Source organism: Saprolegnia parasitica (assembly GCF_000151545.1).
Source record: "Saprolegnia parasitica CBS 223.65 unplaced genomic scaffold supercont2.130, whole genome shotgun sequence".
Lineage (NCBI taxonomy): Eukaryota > Oomycota > Saprolegniomycetes > Saprolegniales > Saprolegniaceae > Saprolegnia > Saprolegnia parasitica.
In genome coordinates this window covers 1-16,976 of record NW_012156524.1, presented here as the reverse complement: position 1 = coordinate 16,976, position 16,976 = coordinate 1, and the positions used below count along the sequence as shown (strand labels likewise).

The following is a 16,976-nucleotide window of genomic DNA, read 5'->3' as shown; positions in this document are numbered from 1 at the left end:
GCGCGCGCGCATTTTATTCCCTCACTTGTGCAATTTCCCACGCGGCCAAAGATACTTTTTTATTATTATATAGGCGTTTGGGCGTATTTTTTAAAATGCAAGTTGGAGGCGGTGACACTTGGTGTTTGTATCGAATCCAGCGCTGCGGGAGAATCCCCCCGGGCTAAAAAACACTCGCCGTGGACCGTTTGACGCAAACCAGCCTGTTGAAGCTGAGCGGCACCGTCCGCCAATCAGCGACCGCGCTGCATTAAAATGTCGATGACGTCGGCGCATCATTCGCGTGATGAGAGTAAAAACCCGCAAGATCCCAAGGGACACGATCACGCACCCCGGGGTATACACGCCGTGAAGGGTCCTGAGTACCCACGATCGCCACGCGGCGCCGTTGACGGTAACCGCACCCCGGGGTACGCGTATCCAGGCCGAAGACACCAAGCCGACAAAGGCACAGACGCAGCACAAGGCCACCGCCCCAGGCGACCTGCAGACAGCACGCGACAGACCCGCCACCTTGTCCGACATCCGATGTCGGAATCGGCCGGTTGAAGTCACTCGGTTGAAGTTGGCAACGTCGAGGTGAGGAGAATTCCGCGGACGGTGACGCCCTCTACATCCAAGGATCATCCCTCTTGCGCTCCCGCCAATTGCCTGCCATTCTCGCCTTTGCCTGCGATGGAGCCAACGACGCTGGACGAGTCGGTGAAGACGATCCACATCCTTCCCGCGTTACTACGAGCTACAAAGTCGTGCGCTCCGTGTGCCAGGGCTCGACGCCGACGACTCCCTCTGTCGGTAGCACTTCGCCGGGCAGCTCAATCTCGTCGTTCGGCAGGATCTCGTACTTGCGAAACATCCACGGTAGGTCGTACGCGGGCAGCGGCGCGCCCGAGACCGTCGAGAGGCCCGTCTGCAGCGCATGAAAGACCGTGTAGTAGGCGATCTTCGCGCGCACGACCCGAACAGCGACGGCATCCACTGCATCACGACGCTGCACTACGATCTGCATCGCGTGGTCGGCGACGGCCACGAGTCGCCGGTGCTGCTTCCCGAGCTGCGCCGTCTGCCGGGTCGCCAGCGTCGCAATGTCGTGGAGTGAGCCGCCAGCGTGCACCCACGCTACGCCGTGCTTGCGACTCGCCGCAGCCAGTTTGCGTAATGCGCCGCTCGTTTTGCGCCAGCGCGTTGCCACGACCTTGGCTTGGGCGCCGACGGTCGGAAGGTCGAACGTGGCGCCAGCACGCACGGCGACCGTGGCCGCTGCGCGCGCCGCAATGCGCTCGAGGACCGTCTTGGCTTGCGCTTGCGCATATACGTGTGCATGCGCATGGGCGGCGGTCAAGTGCCGGAGCGAGTGCATCGCGACGCCACCGCAGACGTCGTGCATGGCGCAGGTCGTCGCGAGCCGGTGGCGCATCTCGTGGAGGAGCTTTGTCGTGCTCGCAATCGCGTAGACCACGCCTTTGGCCACAAACGTCTCGACGACCTTGCGCGTGATGAGGCGCCGGAGCCGGATTGCGCGGTGGGCGGACGCGACGCCTTTGGCCGTGCTCTGGGCGACAAGGGCGGTCGCAAGCGTCGAGAGCACGGATGTCGGACATGGCGGTACGTGCACGACGAAGGGCATCCACGTCGACGAGACGGGCGGCGCTGTCGAGGAAATGTCGATGGTCTTGTCGACGCCAAAGTGAGCCCACTGCGCGACCGTGCCGCAGAACGCCCTGGCCTCGCGCTATTGCAGCACACACACACACGTTGGCTTGCACCAAGAGGCGTGGTAGGCTTACCTGGGCGAGCAAGTGCAGCGAGACGCGGAGGCGCTCCATGCCCGTGCGTCGGCGGAGGCCGTGGAAGCAAACCTTGTCGACGGGGGACGGCGGCGCCGGGCGTTGCAGCATCACGTCCGATGCAAGGCGCGTGTACACAATGTAGTTTGCGTCGTGCTCGTGTGCCACGTGTCCGAGCAGACTGCGCCACTCGTCTTTCGTCAACGTGACGCTGGCCAAGTGGAGCATGTCGCGGAAGCCCTCGACGCTCACGACGCCGCAGCGCGACTTGTCGAGACACTGGAAGAGCGTCTCCCACACCACATCGAGCGCCTCTGCCTGCATTGCCATGCGGCCGATCGCCGAGCGCAACGTCGCTGCGGACGCGGTTGCCTTGCGCGGCCGCCGGCTCTCGAGGCGTCGCAGCTGCGCCTTGGCCTAGCAAAAAATAGAAATTGTTCAATCCACACAGCGGTGCAGCACCGGCGAGTGCAACGGTGCGACGGCCTGGAGCTCGGTGATGGCCTCTTGGACCTGCCCACTGGCGGCAAGCGCCATACCGAGCGTGTAGTGCGCCATGACGTGCTCGGGACAAGTCACGATAGCCGCCCGGAGCGATGCGATGCTACTCTCCCACTGCCGCAGGCCCAAGTGGGCACTCCCGAGGTTCACGAGCAGCGCGACCCGCAGCGGCGCCGTCCCGTCCGTCTCGACATTGACCGGCTCGGAAAGCCGCAAGGCGAGGGCGTAGAGCTCCGAGGCGCGCTCGAGGTCGCCAGATTTGTGCAGTGACACGGCGGCGCGACACACGGCCTTGAGCTTGGCGTAGTCCGAGAGCTTGGCGTGGCCAGGCGGCAGCGTGCGCCAGTACCACTCGAAGCTCGCGACCGACTGCAGCTCCGGCTTGCGCTGGCGCGTCGTCGGTGTGATGGGTGACCGCGGCAGATCCTCGGCTGGCGGTGTGTCGAGAAATGGCATCGGGATCGGCTTGTGCACAGACGGCGGCTTCTCGACCGGCGTCAAGTCGAAGGCGGCGAGACGCGCATCGATCGCCTCGAGCGGCGCGAGCTTCTGCGGCGTCGACGGCCGGCGCACGTCGACGTCGGCGCGGAGTGTCGGCGACGGGAACGGACGCCGGCGTGGCATCGCGTGGGTCGTTGGGCGCACGCTCTCCTTGTACGGACTCGACGGACGAAGCACGTCATCGGGCAGCGAGAACGCTGGAACGGGCAGCGCCGCCAGCACGACGGGCGAGAGTGCTTTCCGCGGGCTCTTGGCCGACGGAATGTCGAGGAAGAACGAGCTCTTCCGCACGTCAAAGATGTGCACGAGCCGGGCGGCGGTCGTTTGGAGCTCGGCGCACTCGGGATGGCGCTTGGGCAGCGTCTGGATAAAGATATTCGGTAGCATCGCGCGGCCCTACATAGAGTATATCATCGCGCGCACCCTTATCCTACGCCTACTTGGCCGCCAATGGTGCAGCCGCGGACCACGGCCGAGGCGTCGGCTTGGGCCAGCGCCAGCAGCAGTCGCACCAGCAGCATGCGCGCCTCAGTGTTTTGCCGCACGACGAGCAGCCGGTACAGCGGCGTCGCCAGCGCTACGCTTTAAATGAGCAGGCAAGAATGGTGCAGCCACACGCACCTGCCTCGTTGGCGCGCGCCAGTAACACCGGGCTCTCCAAGTATAGCGCCGTCTCGCGTAGAAAGGGCACCTACGCAGGTCGATCGAGAGATGGGAGCAGTGGATGCGAGAAGCTCCTCGTCGTACGAGGCGGGGCTCGGGCAAACGGTCCTGCGTCGTGCAGTACAGGATGAGCGCTAATGGCTCGACCAGCTGCCGACTCGCGTCGCTCCCGTCGTGGACGTACTCGGTCGCCTGCGGTCGGCGGCTCGACTCTTTGAGCCGCTGCATGATGAGCTTGGCCTGCGACGACGCCGGGTCGTGGAGCACGCGCAGCTTCTGGAAGTAGTCGTTGAGCCAGACGGAGTCGCGCGAAACGAGCTCGTCCGAGAGACACGGTCGTCGGTGGTGCGCCGCGAACGCGTGCAGCCAGGCGTGGTTGACGCGGACGAGGACGGCCGTCAGCTGCGCGTCGTCGCCGGCGCTTCGCCGGCTCTCCTGCTCGTTCGCACTCGTCATCTCGAGCGCGAGCTCGTGCTGCAGGAGCGGGTCGAAGGCGTCGTCGCCGTTGTAGTAGCATGTCGCCGTCTCCATGGCGGCGGCTCTCTCGCTCTCTCTCTAAATATATATATTCCTGACAACGCCCGACAGTCCACGTGCTTGCGATTCAAAGGTCGGTCTAGTAGTTCCTGCAGCTTCCAAGGCGAGAACTGCGCTCGAGAGTTTAGTTAGTCGATGGGAGAGTCGTTAGTCGATGGGAGTGAAGCAAAAGGCGGTGTGTAGGTTTACATAAAGTCATCGAAATCGTCATCGCCATAGTCGTAGTCTTCCACGTTGGCACCCGCGCCGGCGCCGCCCGTCGCCCGCTCGACCTTGGCGTAGCCCTGCTTGCCCGTGACCTTCTTCTTCTTGCCCTTGGGCTTGGCGGCTTGGATCTTCTCGTTCTTGATGACCTACGCAGCATGTGTAAGTACTGAAAGCATGCAACGAGGTCGACGTACGTTGATGATGGTCGTGAGGTCGTTCATGTCGTTGGCCGTGAGGTTCGTCGACGCGTGCGAGATGAGCGTCTTCATAAACTCAACCACGTACTTGGCGTTCTAGACAGCGATCGAGTGAGAGGCAGAACGCTCCACACATGCATGAAGCGCACCGAGTTGACGAGGCGCTTGCCGACAAGCGACCCGAGGTCTTCGTGGTCGGCGAGCGTCACGAGCTTCATGCCCGAGACGACCGTCTCGAGGTCGCCGGCGTTCGCGACCTTGGTCTTGACCGCGTTCGACGTACTGAGGCCGAACGCGTCGAGCGCGTTCTCAAAGTCGGCGTCCTCGATCGAGCGCTGCTGCTTGGCCTTGAGTTCGTCGGCCGTCATGTGGCGCTCCTCCTCGGCGCGGGCCTTGGCGATCGCGACTTCAAGCTTGTGCTTCTCCTCCTGCTCCTTGAGCATCATCTTCTTGAGCTGCTTGGGCTTGAGGGGACCCGTGGGCGCAGCCGGCTTGGCGGCGACGACGGGCTTGACTTCTTCCTCCTCCTCTTCCGAGTCGTCCCAGTTGGCGACGACAGGCTTCTTGTCGTTCAACCTACGACGTCATTAGCCGCCGCTTCGCCGCCGATGGCCGAGGTCGCGTACGTGGGCACTTCGAATTCTTCATCATCTACACACGGTCGCATGCATGAGGCCATCGTCGTCTACGGAGGAGGCGCGTGCGTACCCCAGGAGTCCATGGCGCTTGCTTCCCGAAGGACGTTTGTTGGATTTTGACTGGCGACGGCGAATAGGCCCTCGGTTCATTTTGGCCAATGGCCTTCGTTTGCGCCAATCCATTCTGACAGGTTTCATGGCTCCTCGTTTTGCACCATTTTGCTCTAAATATTGCAAAAATACATGTTTTAGGTGTATACCATTTATACAGGTATCGAGTATCAAAGGTTGAAGACGATAAGGCGCCAAAACTAAGACTTTGATTCTCACATCCAAGTGTCGATGATGCCCAGGCTTGCTGGCAGCGCACTCAGGATCCTTGTGCTCGAAGAATGCACCGATGTTTGGTGCTTGTAGCTTTGGGCGCCACCACCCGGGAACCACGCCGGCTGATGTCGTCGCTAGAGTCACCGGAGCGTCCAAGGAAACAGTAACCATTTCCTGGGAGCGTCCTTTCCATTGTCCAGCCGATGTCGCAAGCTTGTCTTCACTCGATTTCGACATCGACGCCTTAGCGGTGAGCCCGTTGGCGTATGATGGGAACCGAAATGCTCCACAGAGAGCGCGTTGCTCTGCCTGCAGCGGAACACGATCAAGCGCAGGGGCACGAAAGCATCCTATCGTGCAAGACATGGTCTGGTTCGAGCGAGCGTGTGTCTCGAAGCGACCGACTTCATCGGACAGGTATGCATTTCAGAAAATACGCTAGCTAAAACCACGGAGCACATTCGATCGGCATCTGCGCCAGGGACTGCGGGTCTGTGGCCGCCGCGATGAGGTCGTCGATCATCGTCATCGAGATCGGCACGTCGCGATGCGGCATGAATGCGTTCAAGCTGGTTTCCACGCATGACACGCTGTGTGGCGCGACGGCCGGGTCACTCTACACCATTTGCTGCTCGTGAAATGAACTTTTGCAAACGAGAGGGCGCACCGCGAGGAGGCGCTGCATCGTCACGTGGTGCTGGCGCACAACCTACGTCCACACAAGAGATGACTCTGCGGTGTCGTCATCCGCATGCAATGGTAGAGTACCTCGAGCGTCTCGGCGCACGCCAATGCAAAGAAGCCGCCCGTGCCGCTCGGCCCAAGCGCGGCAACGAGGTTGCGCGTGAGGCGAAATGGCACGGCGTCAATGCGCTCCGTCGCGGCGTCGACTGTGTACGCATATTACGTCGAGCTTCGTGGTACAATGTCATTCACACGTACAGTCGTAGTGAAATACTATTCCGAAATCGATTTGGATGACGCCACCGTTCGTCGTGTCGAGGAGGAAATTGGCGGCGTTGCGGTCACCGAGTTCAATGATCGCGCCAAGCATGGACGACGACGCTAGCGTCCGCGTGTAGTTGAGGCGGCTTTGGTACCTACAACACCACAGCACTTGGTCGTTGCAATCGCAAAAGGATTTCGTACCACGCATACGGGTCCGGGAACGTCGTTAGGAACCACTGCGGGAGCACGATGGGACCGTCGGCCAGCATCTTGACGCGAACCTTGGCGTCCGCGCCGGCCCAACGAGTCTGCCATTCGCGGTTCACATACGGCGCCTCGATCGCGCAGATAGGCGTCACCAGCGGCTCCATGTTATCGACGAATTCCAGCACGCCGGCACGATCTGCGATCCCATTGACCTACGTATGATGGCCTCCATGAACACACATGAGTTCTGAGAGCGTCGTACGATGTAGGTGGTAGCGACGCCAGCAAACTTGGTGGCGCGCGGCAGCGACGCATTGAAGAGCTTCATGAACTCCTGGACAGCAATGTCCTAGTGTCCGTCAATCGACCGCCCCAAAAAAGGTGCTTGTACGGGGAGGACGTTGCCGTGCTTGACGACTTGCTTGTACGTCTTGCCGTCCGTCCCAATGCACTTGACAATCTTGGGCGCCGAGCGACCTACGCACCAATCTTGATGTCACAATGGTGGATAGTAAAGCCGCAACGGACCGAAAACGGTTGTCGTAAACGTTGGCTCAAAGTTGTGAACACACGGAATCTGGCTCGTGTCGTACTGACAGTCGCTTTGGAGAGAAATCTTGGCCGTCCAGACGACGGGGCGCTCGTCCATGAGCCACGTGCCGCACGCGTCCGGGTGGCATCGTTTGAGCGCAGCAAAGGCAGAAAACTCGGCGACTTCGACGGCCACATCGACGCTGATTGCGGCAATGTCAAAGTACATCTCGGTCAGCTTGCAAGCTGCGCCAAAGAGTCGCGCCGCGTGCATCGATTGCTGCCGGATGCGCCGACCGACAAAGTCCCAGGGATTCTCAAAGAAGACGTCCGAGACCCAGGACTTTTCAAAAAGCCGCTGCGCGATGATGTGTGCCACGTGGTACGGGTGGTCGACGCACATGCGGACAAGCACGTCGCCGAGCAAGCTGTAGTGAGCCTTGTCGTTGCGCTTGAACGCGGCCAAAAACTGAGCCACGACTGCGTGCACGTGCGGCACCAAAACCACCGTCGGCACGCGGGTGCTAGTGTCCGCGAGAAGGAGCCCACGCAGGACGCTTGCCACGCCCTTGTCGTCGTGGTGCTGAAACCACAGCCCGAGAAAGTCGAGGGCGGGCGCCCCGGTGCACCTATACACAGCGTGTCCATAGTACCCGGTACGCAAGCTTGGGTTTGTACCCGGAGGCTCTTGGCATACATCTCGAGCGCTCGCACGACCAGTTCCGGCGCTCCTTGCTTGTCCCACGCCTTGGCGAGCGCCAAAAAGACCTTGCCCGCGCGCTTGTCCGTCGGGTTCTCGAGCTGGCTCCACGCCAGGTCCCACAGAGACATGTTGGCGTCGGCTTGGAACGCTGTCCAGCCGCTGGCGCCTGGCTGCCCGGTCCAGTCGACGGTCGAGAGAAGATCGTCTTCCGCCAAGCCGTGCTGCACGAGATTTGTGAGCCGCCGCACCGCCGACGCATCTGGCAGCAGCTGCAGCGTCGTCTCGAGCTCCGCGAAAACGCCGGCGACGACGTGCGGAGCAGAAACCTGCTGCGCGACGGCGACGCGCTTGACAAACCACGCCGCGCGATTCTCCAAAGAGGCTCCGATCATGGTCAGAAGCCGCTGCTCGACCTCGAGGCACCGCAGCAGAGCGCGGGGCTCGGCGCAATGCTGCTTGTGACCCTCCTTCCAACGCTCGACGAGCGCCCACCCGTCCCCTTGGATCTACATGTATATGCGAGGGTGAGTCAAGGGTACATAAAATTGAATTTATGTACCCTTGGGGTGAGTCGTCTACAATTGATGCACATGGACGCGACCTGAAGATCGGCGCTGACATCTGCGATCTTGACGAGATCTTGCCGGCCAAGCTCCGCCTTGGTCACCGCGAGCGTTGGCTCGGGCACGGCGTCTTGTACGATGCGCAGTTTGGCCAGCGACGCCACGCGAGTGTGGTCACCGGCTTCCAGCGCGACCAAGCAGTCGATCGTCGCTTTCGGCGGGTCGAGCAGCGACCACTGGCTCAAGTCGGCCACGACCTTGGCGTAGTCACCAAGTTGCGGCGGCGGCGTCGCGGCCCAGTACGCGTTGGTGATGCTGGCGGTGTCGCCGATCGAGTGGTAAGCGGCCATCTCGAGCTGCTTGAAGTCGCCAGCGCCCGCACGCTGAATGCTCTGGAGCACCGAATACGGCATCTTGCACCGAAGCGCGTGCTCCATGAGGAGTCGCCACGACTGGGACTGCCCCAGATCCACCACGCGGGCCGCGCGGAGGAACGACTCGATCAAGACTTGCCCGTGCAGCACGGGTGCGGCCGCGATGACGTTGACGATCGCGGTGGCGTCGTGCGGCGTCGCCTGCAAGATCTCGGCGAGGCCGACGACGAGACACTGCCGCGCGATGCCCGAGTCGACGGCCGCCAGATCAGTACACGCTTTGAGCAGAGAATCGCTGTTGCAGTGCTCGATGACCTGCTGCGCCACGTCCTTGACCCAGTCGTCGATCGGCTCTGCAAAGGTGCAAGTCCACGAGGTCGGAAGGGGCCGAGGAGGGTGCCCAGGCACGAGTGGGGTCGGCCCATGCGCAGCACGCGCACGCTCTGCAGCGCTCGCCACGGCCGTGCTCGTGTCCGAGGCCAGTCGGTCGATCGTGGCGATGAGGTCTTCTCGGAGCGAGGACGATGGCGGTGCGTCGAGCGGGGAGGAAGGACCGCGATGGGCTCGTCGTCCTCGCGCAGGGTCGCGGGTGCGCTGCCTAGCATGCGGCCGAATTGGTCTGCCGCCCCACGCAGCATGTTCCCGAGGAAGAGGAGGAGGTCATGGAGGAGCGTCGGGATCATGAGCGCAGCGCGATGGCAACTTCAACACGGCAAGATCGGAAATGATGTCCCTCCCAAAGTTAAAGTATTTCTTTCTACAGGTTTTTATAAGTGTATGTGGTTTGACAGGGTATCGAAACCTTGAGTTTAATTTGAGCCAATGGCCTTGCCGGATTCAAAACGTGGCGCGCGGAGAGCTGCGATAGCGAAGGTGGAGGCTTGTTGCAGGCGCTACGAAGCACTTTCGCTGAAACGAACCCACGGAGCAGAGTCTACATGTATTAGAGATAGTTATTTCGACGTCGTGGGCGTCTTCTTGGCCTTCTTGTTCTTGTTCTTGGCCGCCGCTTCCTTGGGCGCCGCTTCCTTGGGCGCCTCGGCCTCCATCGCCGCCTTGCGCTTGGCCTTCTTCTTCTGGCCCTTGGAGAGACCCGAGACCTCGTGCTCGACGACGACCGTGGGCACAATGTCCTTGGTCGAAGCCGCCTTCTTGGCCTTGGGCTTCTTCTCCACGATCGGCTCGGGCACCTCTTCGTCGCCGTGCGCGTGCGACGTCTTGCACGCCGAGAGCGCCGTCACGAGCGCCGAGCCATACATCTTGGTCGACACGACCGGCTGCACGTCGGCGTTGGCCGCGACCGTGTCGTCGCCGTTGAGCGTAAAGTCGGCGAGGTCCCACACCTGCACGACGCCCTTGGACGTCGCGAGCACGATGAACGGCAGCGCGCTCTCGTCCGGCTTGGCCACGATCTGCATGCAACGGATGCGTGCGTCCAGCGACGCGTGCTTGACTTCGGCGACGACGCTACAAACACGCAACTTGACCATCATTGCTACACGAACGAGAGTATACCCGCCGGACGCGCGGTGAATGTAAAAGCTGCCGTCGTCGAGGCCGCAGACGACGAGGTCGCTGGTCGCAAACGCCGCCGTGTTGACCTTCTTCTTGTGCTCGAGGACGGCGAGGAGCTAGTACGCAGTGGGTGTGAGGAGAGGCAAAGGATACGGCGATGGACGTACGTCGGCGTTGGCAGCGCCAAAGAGAGAGACGTCGCGGCCCATGACGAGACCATAGCTATGTAAAAGCATGAGCCAGAGGCCGTGTCATTCGAGGAAAACGCACCGGTTGCCGTCGTGGGAAAGGAACACCTCGGAGGCTTCCTGGTCGAGGCGGCGAATGTACGCCGAGCGGCCCTTGACCAAGTTCCACATGCGGAGCGTCTTGTCGCGCGCGACCGAGAACGCCAGCTTGCCGCTCGGGTGCACCGCGATCGAGTTGACGGGCGCCCTACACAGCGAGGCTGAGCCCACGCTCGTTCCTATCCGAAGCGTCTACTTGTGGCCGCCGAGGATGTGGACGCAGTTCCAGTCGGACGTGCGCCAGATGCAGATCGTGTTGTCGGCGCTGCCACTGAGCACGTGCGACTTGCCATAGTACTCGAGGCACGTGACGGCGCCTAATGCGTCCTCCATCGATGAGATCTTCGAGGTACAAGATGGTCGGGCGTACCCTTGTGCTGCATGAGGATACCGACTTCGACCTTGCGCTTGACGTTGTAGATCCTACATGCAGCGTGAGGAGAGGGCGAGGCGATGGGTGCGTGGCCCACTTGATCATTTCGTCCGTGCTGCCCGTGAGGAGCGTCTTGCCGTCATGCTCCATCATCATCGCGATCGACTTGATGCACTCGGTGTGCGCCGGGTAGCCGTAGATCATCTTGAGCTTGGCCTTCTTGGCGAGGAGGTCGTCCATCGAGGCCTCCCAGCCGTACAGCATTCCTTCGTACGTCCCCGCGACGACCTGCAGCATGTTGGCGGCCATGGCAGCAATCTCCAAATCAATTGGCCAGGACCATTTCCAGACAAACTATTGGTCCCGCATTTGTCCGCATACAAAGCATCTTATCCGGACCTCGCGGGCCATCTTGGAGAGGCGCCAACGACACCGCGCCTCGACCCTCTCGACCCCGATTGCATGACAGGATGTACATTACGTGATTACTCTTGGTGACTAGTCGTCCATTTCAGGTAGCTACACGGCGGCCATCGACTTTTGCGACGACTTGGCGCGCTGCAAATTGCGCTGCGACTGGAGCTTCTCGTGCTGTTCGCGGAGCCGGAGCATGCCAATCAAGACGACGCACAACCCAAAGAGCGCGGCCGAGACCAGCGTAGAGACAAAGCCGAGACCGTCCTTGACGCCTGCTCGGATCTGGAGCCGGGACTTGAGCACCATCCAGAACGTGATCGTGAGCAGGTTCGCAAAGAGGCTCGCGAACGCGAGGAGCTTGCAGAGCGCGAGGAGGCACGACTTGTTGGTCGCTGCGCACGTCCACGTGAGGTACGCGGCGACCATGAAGGTGCCGAGGATCGCTTGGATGAGGCACATGGCCATGGCCGCGTGCCCGATCGAGCCGCATGTCGCGTCGAGGAACGCGCCGTCGACCAAATGCCCCGATACGTTCCACGACCCACCTGTGTAGGCGGCGCAGAGCGTCGTATTGGCTGGGATCAAGAGCTTCCCAGCGTAGCGCTGCATTTCGCCGACGTTGGGCGGGAGCGAGAAGGAGTAGCAGACGCCGTGGACGCAGTGACTGGTGAGGCCGACTGACTCGGTCGCCGACTCGAGCCACGTCGGCAGCACGAGCTGCGTCCATGAGAAGCCCGCGGCCGCGACGCAGAGCACGAGCGTCGCAACGCCCTTGAGGGACCAGAACATATCTTCCGACTGCGCCTCCTGGGCCAAGCGGCGCCGGAGAAAAATCGAACGCCCAATCCCCGCTCGGCTTCGAAAAGATTCAGCCAATCGGAGGCCGCGGTCGGTTTCAGCAGGCGACGCCTCCCCAGATCTTAGTTTGCTTTTCACCACCGATCGAGCAAGATGGCGTGCTCGTGGACCGGCCTGCTTGCGATCTTCCTCAGCGTCGCCGCGCTCACGCTCGCCACGATCGCGCTCGCCATCCCCATGTGGTCGAGCACGGTCGTCCCCGGCGACATCAAGAATGCGACTGCGTACCAGAACGTCAAGTTTACAACCGGCGTGTGGGGCTACTGCGTCAACGCCGACTTTGGAGCGAGTGGCATCGTGCTCGACCAGTGCTTTAGCTTCTACCACACGGGCGGCGCGGGCGGCGAGCTCACGATGAACGGGTCCTCCATCACCAAGATTGCGATTGGGCTCGACGTGTGCTCCGAGTACATGAATGCCAACAGCTCGACGGCCATGATCAGCACGCGCATCGCGGGCTTGGACAAGGATGCGTTCTACAACTTCATGGACAAGTCGTGCGGGTCCCTCGGCAAGGCGACGCTGGCGTTTGCGACCCTCGGCATGGCCTTTGGCCTCCTCAGCGTCCTCTCGCTCCTCCTCTTCGTCACGTGCTGCGCGGCCACGTCGCGCTTTGTGACCTTTGCGTCGATCTTTACGCTCGCTACGGTCGGCTCGACACTCATTGCGTTCTGCTGCTGGGCCGGCCAAGTGCAGCCGCTCGGTGCGTACGTCTCGTACGGCGCGGGCTTTGGCTTGGAGATCGCCGCGTTCGTGCTTGCGCTCGCCGCGTGTGTCGCAATCAAGCTCCACCAGTCGAAGGGCGGGAAAGCGTTGATGAAGGAGCCCAACATCAAGGTCTAAGCAGCAGCGAGTCGTAGGAGCTTGAAGTTTGCATAAGATTCCACGTATGGAACAGAGTTGAGTGCATGATATATGGATTGGCTTCGATACAAGGCGTACAACCACCAAGGAGCATCTCGTCTGTCTGTCAGGCTACACTGCAGCGCAGATCAAGACGTTCAGCATCTGTCCTTGGCCTTTCCTGCACGATAAGAGCGTATTGGCGACGAGGCTCGAGGTCCCGAAGCGGCGCTACACGTTCGTTGACATGTGAGTCGATGCAGATTAGCTGGCCGAGCCGAAACTTGATGACTTTTACGCCAGATCATGCCCCAGTTTCAGCTCCAAGCGGCCTTGTAAGAGCAAAATCGTCTCCTTTGCTGCCATGTTGGCATGCGCTCCTTCCTCTCAGCGTAGAGCCTCCTTAAAGCAGTGCAGTAGCATTAGACAACGCCCTTGCCAGCGCTGCCCTCCCTCACACGGCGCCCGCGGGAATCGCAAGCGCCATGTCAACGCGGGCTTCCGCCAGCATGGACCCGTCGTCTTGACGTCGAGCCAATCATCTTGCACGGACTCTGGTAGGAGAAATTCCTTCTTTGCAGCAGTGCTGCTTCAATTCTCCAACGAGTTGCCTCCATGAGCACAGCGCACGACTGCATCAAGGCGTCAGTTTGAGATAGCATAATGCGTTAATGGGCAGAGCTTTCTTGGGCCTGCCCCGAGCGACCACTCTCGAGAGTTGTCGGCGATCCCGTGGCAAGGTATGGCCACTTGCGCGAAAATTAATACAACACTGCCGCAAAGAAGGAATTGCACCTTGACGCTCCGACTGCCACGTATTAAATTCTGCAAGTCCATTGGCTCGGACGGAACTGAGTTCGCTGTGGGGTGCAGCCAGATGCATCCATGAAATGTTCTTTGTGACGACCTTCTTCATCGTCGACGAGGAAGGAGGGAGCACTCTTCAAATCGCCTCGACGCGCTGCTTGCAGCTGAGACACCGGTGCCCTCGAGCGTGCTTCGCCAATTCGTTCACCGCCATCGTGGATCTACGTTGACACCAGCACAGCGTGGCGATGCAGCGCCGTCCCTCGACTCGTGCTCCAAAGCTGGCTTCATCGCAGGTATCATCGTTCCATGTATTGTACTTCCATGGAGTATGGGCAGGAAGAAGAAAGAGCGGCAACGACCAACTTGCACAAGTTTCAAAGACAACGCGACATTGTAGAAGACGCAATCGACTTCAATTTGATCGAATTCTTATATATGTAAGAATTCGATCAAATTTATGTCGTTTGCGTCTTCTACAATGTCGCGTTGTCTTCGACGAGCCGAGTGGCACACCTGCGATGACCTCGTACGCACATGTTCGCTCGTCCTTGGACGATGATGCTACACAGCGATATGCGGTGCAGACGACGCTGTAGTGCCGTTGCTCGCATCGATTCGGTCGTCCGCGGTTGCGACCGATCGAGTCTGGATGGCGCCATTTTGAAACCGTTGAAACATTGAAAAATATAATGCCGTCCCTTTCCCTCTGTCGTAAAATTATACGCCGGCAGGCCACGTACAAAGTAACGTGGCTGCAGCTCGTTCTTTCTCAGCCACGGGAGCTACCAATCGTCTGGCAACATGCACGTTTGGCTGGACGCATGTACAGCGCAACTTGAAGCTATCAGTGCGGGTAGGGTTACGAGACGGAGAACGCCACCATCCGCGCCCGTCTTGGCTGTACACATGCAGATACCCCCTCGACTGCTCGTGTGCTCCACTTATTCCGGCTTCGAATCCTCCATCGCAGGCGCAATCCCGTGCATTCCTAGCACTGGCGTTCGTCGGTTTATTCAGCAGTGACGATTGTAGCAAGAATACACCCACCGAGAAACGCGCCATTGCGAATATCATATCGCTTGGATAGTTGAAGCTGGTCGGCGAGGAGCTTCGAGAAGCTACATTCGGAAGCCCACTGGGAGGAACGAGACCGCGATCCGCAGGATTGTGGTGGCAGCGGTAGCTGTCAGCGCCACTGAGCAGCAAGACTCATGTACTTTGAGCTCCGCATGCAAAGTGACATTGGCGCATCGACGCATACGGTACTGGACGGGCCCGATACGTACGGTTTTTCATCCCGTTATCGGATGACGTGATAAACCGATCACATGCTGTTGGTCTCCTCCAGCTTCGAATCTCCGAGCAGCTATACAATCACCTTGCTCATGCGTGAAATGCAAGACGCCGCGATCCCGTCGCTTGTTTGTACACTGTTGTGTGATATGCAAACCAACGACGCGTTCTCTCTCAGCCAAGCGAGCTCACCATAGCACCCTTGACTGGCACTAATGCGGTATGGGCGTTGGGCTGGACGCACACAACTTCAACCTGTGGCTAAGACTCGTAACCCATTACGAGACAGGGAACACGACCGGGCTGCTTCAGCGACCACAACGTTACCGCGACATGCCCAACGACGCTGGTGTGCCTACTAGACTTTATAGAACGGTGTTATTGCAGTCCAAAGTCCATCGATGCTGCTAGTATTGCGAGCTCTCTCGGTCGAGATGAAACGAGTCGCTGGAATGATGGTCTTAGGGCTCGGGCAGGCTGTGCCCGAGCCCTAAAACCATCATTCCCATTCACTTCGAAACGCGCCACGTCATTGGTCAATCCGATGGCGCTGACTGCATACAAAACGTCTAATATCTCGAGGTCGAGGGGATTTTATTGCATGTCGGACGCAATTCAAATGCAATTTGGCGACGTTGCACCCCAATACAATAAACACTGCGTATACTTTAGACTCACCCATTGACAAATTCTTTTAATTGACACGCAAGTGGGCGTTTTTTAATTCAAATCAAATCACCCTTCATCTGCGTCGAGGTCAAATTTGTTTTGCTCACTTGGACCAAACGGCGTACTACATCAGCAACTCGGCAGGCGCCGCGATGGCCGCTCTCTAGCAGCATGGCGGCGCAGGACGACGGTGCAGAGCGCCGCAAGAACGAAGACGACGCGCGGTCGTGACCATGGCAGCGCGTGTAGACCACCGCGACACGGGTCGGTCTCGGCCCGATCTGGACAGCAAGATGGCGGCCATGGCCTCGCCAAAGCCGTGATGGAGAGCGCGATGCCCGAGAAGAGCCGGCTGGAGTGGCTGGCCCTGCACAAGGCGTGGATGCAAGCGGCCACCACGACCGACGCCGTCGCGAAGAAGAACTTCGCCAACCTCATCCTCACGTCAGCAACGTTTCACGACCGCGTCGCAGCGCTGCTCAAGATGAGCAAGTCGGCCATGTCCGCCAAGGGCAGCTTCCTTGGCGCCGCGGCCATTGACAAGCTTCGCGTGGCCGTCCTCGTGTCCAACGTCGCGGTCGAGCGAGGACTTGAAGATGCAACCCTTTAGCTACATCGCCAGCCCGGCCCACGTGCCCGGCTTTAGATGTAGTCTCCTAACATTCAATCAATCCAACGTATCATTTGCGTTCAAATCAAATTAGTTCACAGCCAAGTCAGAGACTGATTGTACGCCTGCTTGCATACAAGAACCAGCAGGTGGTCGTTGGGGGTGAGCTCGGAGATCCATCCCGTGGTAGAGCCCATAGCTCGCACTCCTGTACTCGGACCTTGGCCGAGGAAACGCTGTGTCTCCGTAGCAGTAGAGCTCAAAGGGCTGCGTATTTCCGAGGTTCACCAAGCGTGCGTGGTCAGCAACCTGGCGCCATGCCTCTTCGCGCTCGGATGGTCCTTCTCGGCTGCACGAGGCCACAATCGTCGTATCGATGAAAACGTGCAAAATGCATGGCATTGGCTTCTTCTTATCTACGCTACAAGGAGCGTCGTGGGGCAGCGTTCCGTTGCGCTACACTATCGTTTGATGAGGTTTAGTGAAAGTCTTGGTCGAGTCGCAGCGCCAAGAGCGTGTCATTGTACTGGCTGAACGCGTCTTGGATGTCGTCCTGGAGCTGCATCGCGAGCGGCACGAGCTCCATGTTAACGCCCGCGCCGATCTGCGCCGACGCC

General features: G+C 60.1%; 7 protein-coding genes across 7 annotated transcripts; 2 read left to right on the top strand and 5 right to left on the bottom strand.

The window, feature by feature from the left end:
- Nucleotides 1-730: 730 nt before the first annotated feature.
- Nucleotides 731-4,016, bottom strand: SPRG_14472 (hypothetical protein). Its single transcript, XM_012353649.1, has 6 exons — nt 3,537-4,016; nt 3,411-3,480; nt 3,230-3,366; nt 2,250-3,185; nt 1,788-2,204; nt 731-1,732 (listed from the first exon to the last, which is right to left on the bottom strand). Exons 1-6 carry the CDS (start codon nt 3,981-3,983, stop codon nt 740-742), a joined length of 3,000 nt encoding a protein of 999 aa, XP_012209039.1. The 5' UTR covers nt 3,984-4,016; the 3' UTR covers nt 731-739.
- An 88-nt stretch (nt 4,017-4,104) lies between these two features.
- On the bottom strand, nt 4,105-5,175 carry SPRG_14471 (hypothetical protein). The gene is made up of 5 exons (XM_012353648.1): nt 5,102-5,175; nt 5,020-5,044; nt 4,543-4,969; nt 4,391-4,489; nt 4,105-4,342 (listed from the first exon to the last, which is right to left on the bottom strand). The coding sequence occupies exons 1-5, from the start codon at nt 5,112-5,114 to the stop codon at nt 4,175-4,177; spliced, it is 732 nt and encodes a 243-aa protein (XP_012209038.1). The 5' UTR covers nt 5,115-5,175; the 3' UTR covers nt 4,105-4,174.
- Nucleotides 5,176-5,765: 590 nt separating this feature from the next.
- SPRG_14470 (hypothetical protein) lies at nt 5,766-9,367 on the bottom strand (the record flags this gene model as incomplete). Its single annotated transcript, XM_012353647.1, has 11 exons — nt 5,766-5,974; nt 6,026-6,067; nt 6,127-6,248; nt 6,301-6,458; nt 6,508-6,725; nt 6,776-6,862; nt 6,905-6,990; nt 7,042-7,673; nt 7,742-8,253; nt 8,307-9,035; nt 9,239-9,367. 11 exons carry the CDS (start codon nt 9,365-9,367, stop codon nt 5,801-5,803), a joined length of 2,889 nt encoding a protein of 962 aa, XP_012209037.1. The 3' UTR covers nt 5,766-5,800.
- A 238-nt stretch (nt 9,368-9,605) lies between these two features.
- On the bottom strand, nt 9,606-11,175 carry SPRG_14469 (hypothetical protein). Its single transcript, XM_012353646.1, has 7 exons — nt 10,957-11,175; nt 10,857-10,909; nt 10,683-10,803; nt 10,470-10,634; nt 10,367-10,421; nt 10,200-10,315; nt 9,606-10,151 (listed from the first exon to the last, which is right to left on the bottom strand). Exons 1-7 carry the CDS (start codon nt 11,166-11,168, stop codon nt 9,638-9,640), a joined length of 1,236 nt encoding a protein of 411 aa, XP_012209036.1. The 5' UTR covers nt 11,169-11,175; the 3' UTR covers nt 9,606-9,637.
- A 137-nt stretch (nt 11,176-11,312) lies between these two features.
- SPRG_14468 (hypothetical protein) lies at nt 11,313-12,095 on the bottom strand. Its single transcript, XM_012353645.1, has one exon. It carries the CDS (start codon nt 12,063-12,065, stop codon nt 11,379-11,381), a length of 687 nt encoding a protein of 228 aa, XP_012209035.1. The 5' UTR covers nt 12,066-12,095; the 3' UTR covers nt 11,313-11,378.
- Nucleotides 12,096-12,227: 132 nt separating this feature from the next.
- On the top strand, nt 12,228-13,040 carry SPRG_14467 (hypothetical protein; the record flags this gene model as incomplete). The annotated part of the gene is made up of 1 exon (XM_012353644.1): nt 12,228-13,040. One exon carries the CDS (start codon nt 12,228-12,230, stop codon nt 12,975-12,977), a length of 750 nt encoding a protein of 249 aa, XP_012209034.1. The 3' UTR covers nt 12,978-13,040.
- A 2,880-nt stretch (nt 13,041-15,920) lies between these two features.
- Nucleotides 15,921-16,359, top strand: SPRG_14466 (hypothetical protein; the record flags this gene model as incomplete). Its single annotated transcript, XM_012353643.1, has 2 exons — nt 15,921-15,973; nt 15,999-16,359. 2 exons carry the CDS (start codon nt 15,921-15,923, stop codon nt 16,357-16,359), a joined length of 414 nt encoding a protein of 137 aa, XP_012209033.1.
- Between the last annotated feature and the right edge of the window lie 617 nt (nt 16,360-16,976).

Excerpts from the sequence above, each read along its gene's own strand:
- SPRG_14471 (XM_012353648.1), bottom strand. Across the intron at positions 4,490-4,542 it reads GCAAGCGCCTCGTCAACTCG|AACGCCAAGTACGTGGTTGA; the intron begins GTGCGCTTCATG and ends ATCGCTGTCTAG. Across the intron at positions 4,343-4,390 it reads ACCTCACGACCATCATCAAC|GTCATCAAGAACGAGAAGAT; the intron begins GTACGTCGACCT and ends CATGCTGCGTAG.
- SPRG_14469 (XM_012353646.1), bottom strand. The coding sequence starts at position 11,168 with ATGGCCGCCAACATGCTGCAGGTCGTCGCGGGGACGTACGAAGGAATG. Across the intron at positions 10,316-10,366 it reads TTGGCGCTGCCAACGCCGAC|CTCCTCGCCGTCCTCGAGCA; the intron begins GTACGTCCATCG and ends ACTGCGTACTAG. Across the intron at positions 10,152-10,199 it reads ATTCACCGCGCGTCCGGCGG|CGTCGTCGCCGAAGTCAAGC; the intron begins GTATACTCTCGT and ends GCGTGTTTGTAG.
- SPRG_14468 (XM_012353645.1), bottom strand. The coding sequence starts at position 12,065 with ATGTTCTGGTCCCTCAAGGGCGTTGCGACGCTCGTGCTCTGCGTCGCG.
- SPRG_14472 (XM_012353649.1), bottom strand. The coding sequence starts at position 3,983 with ATGGAGACGGCGACATGCTACTACAACGGCGACGACGCCTTCGACCCG. Across the intron at positions 3,367-3,410 it reads GGCGCGCGCCAACGAGGCAG|CGCTGGCGACGCCGCTGTAC; the intron begins GTGCGTGTGGCT and ends TTTAAAGCGTAG. Across the intron at positions 1,733-1,787 it reads CGCTGCACTTGCTCGCCCAG|CGCGAGGCCAGGGCGTTCTG; the intron begins GTAAGCCTACCA and ends GTGCTGCAATAG.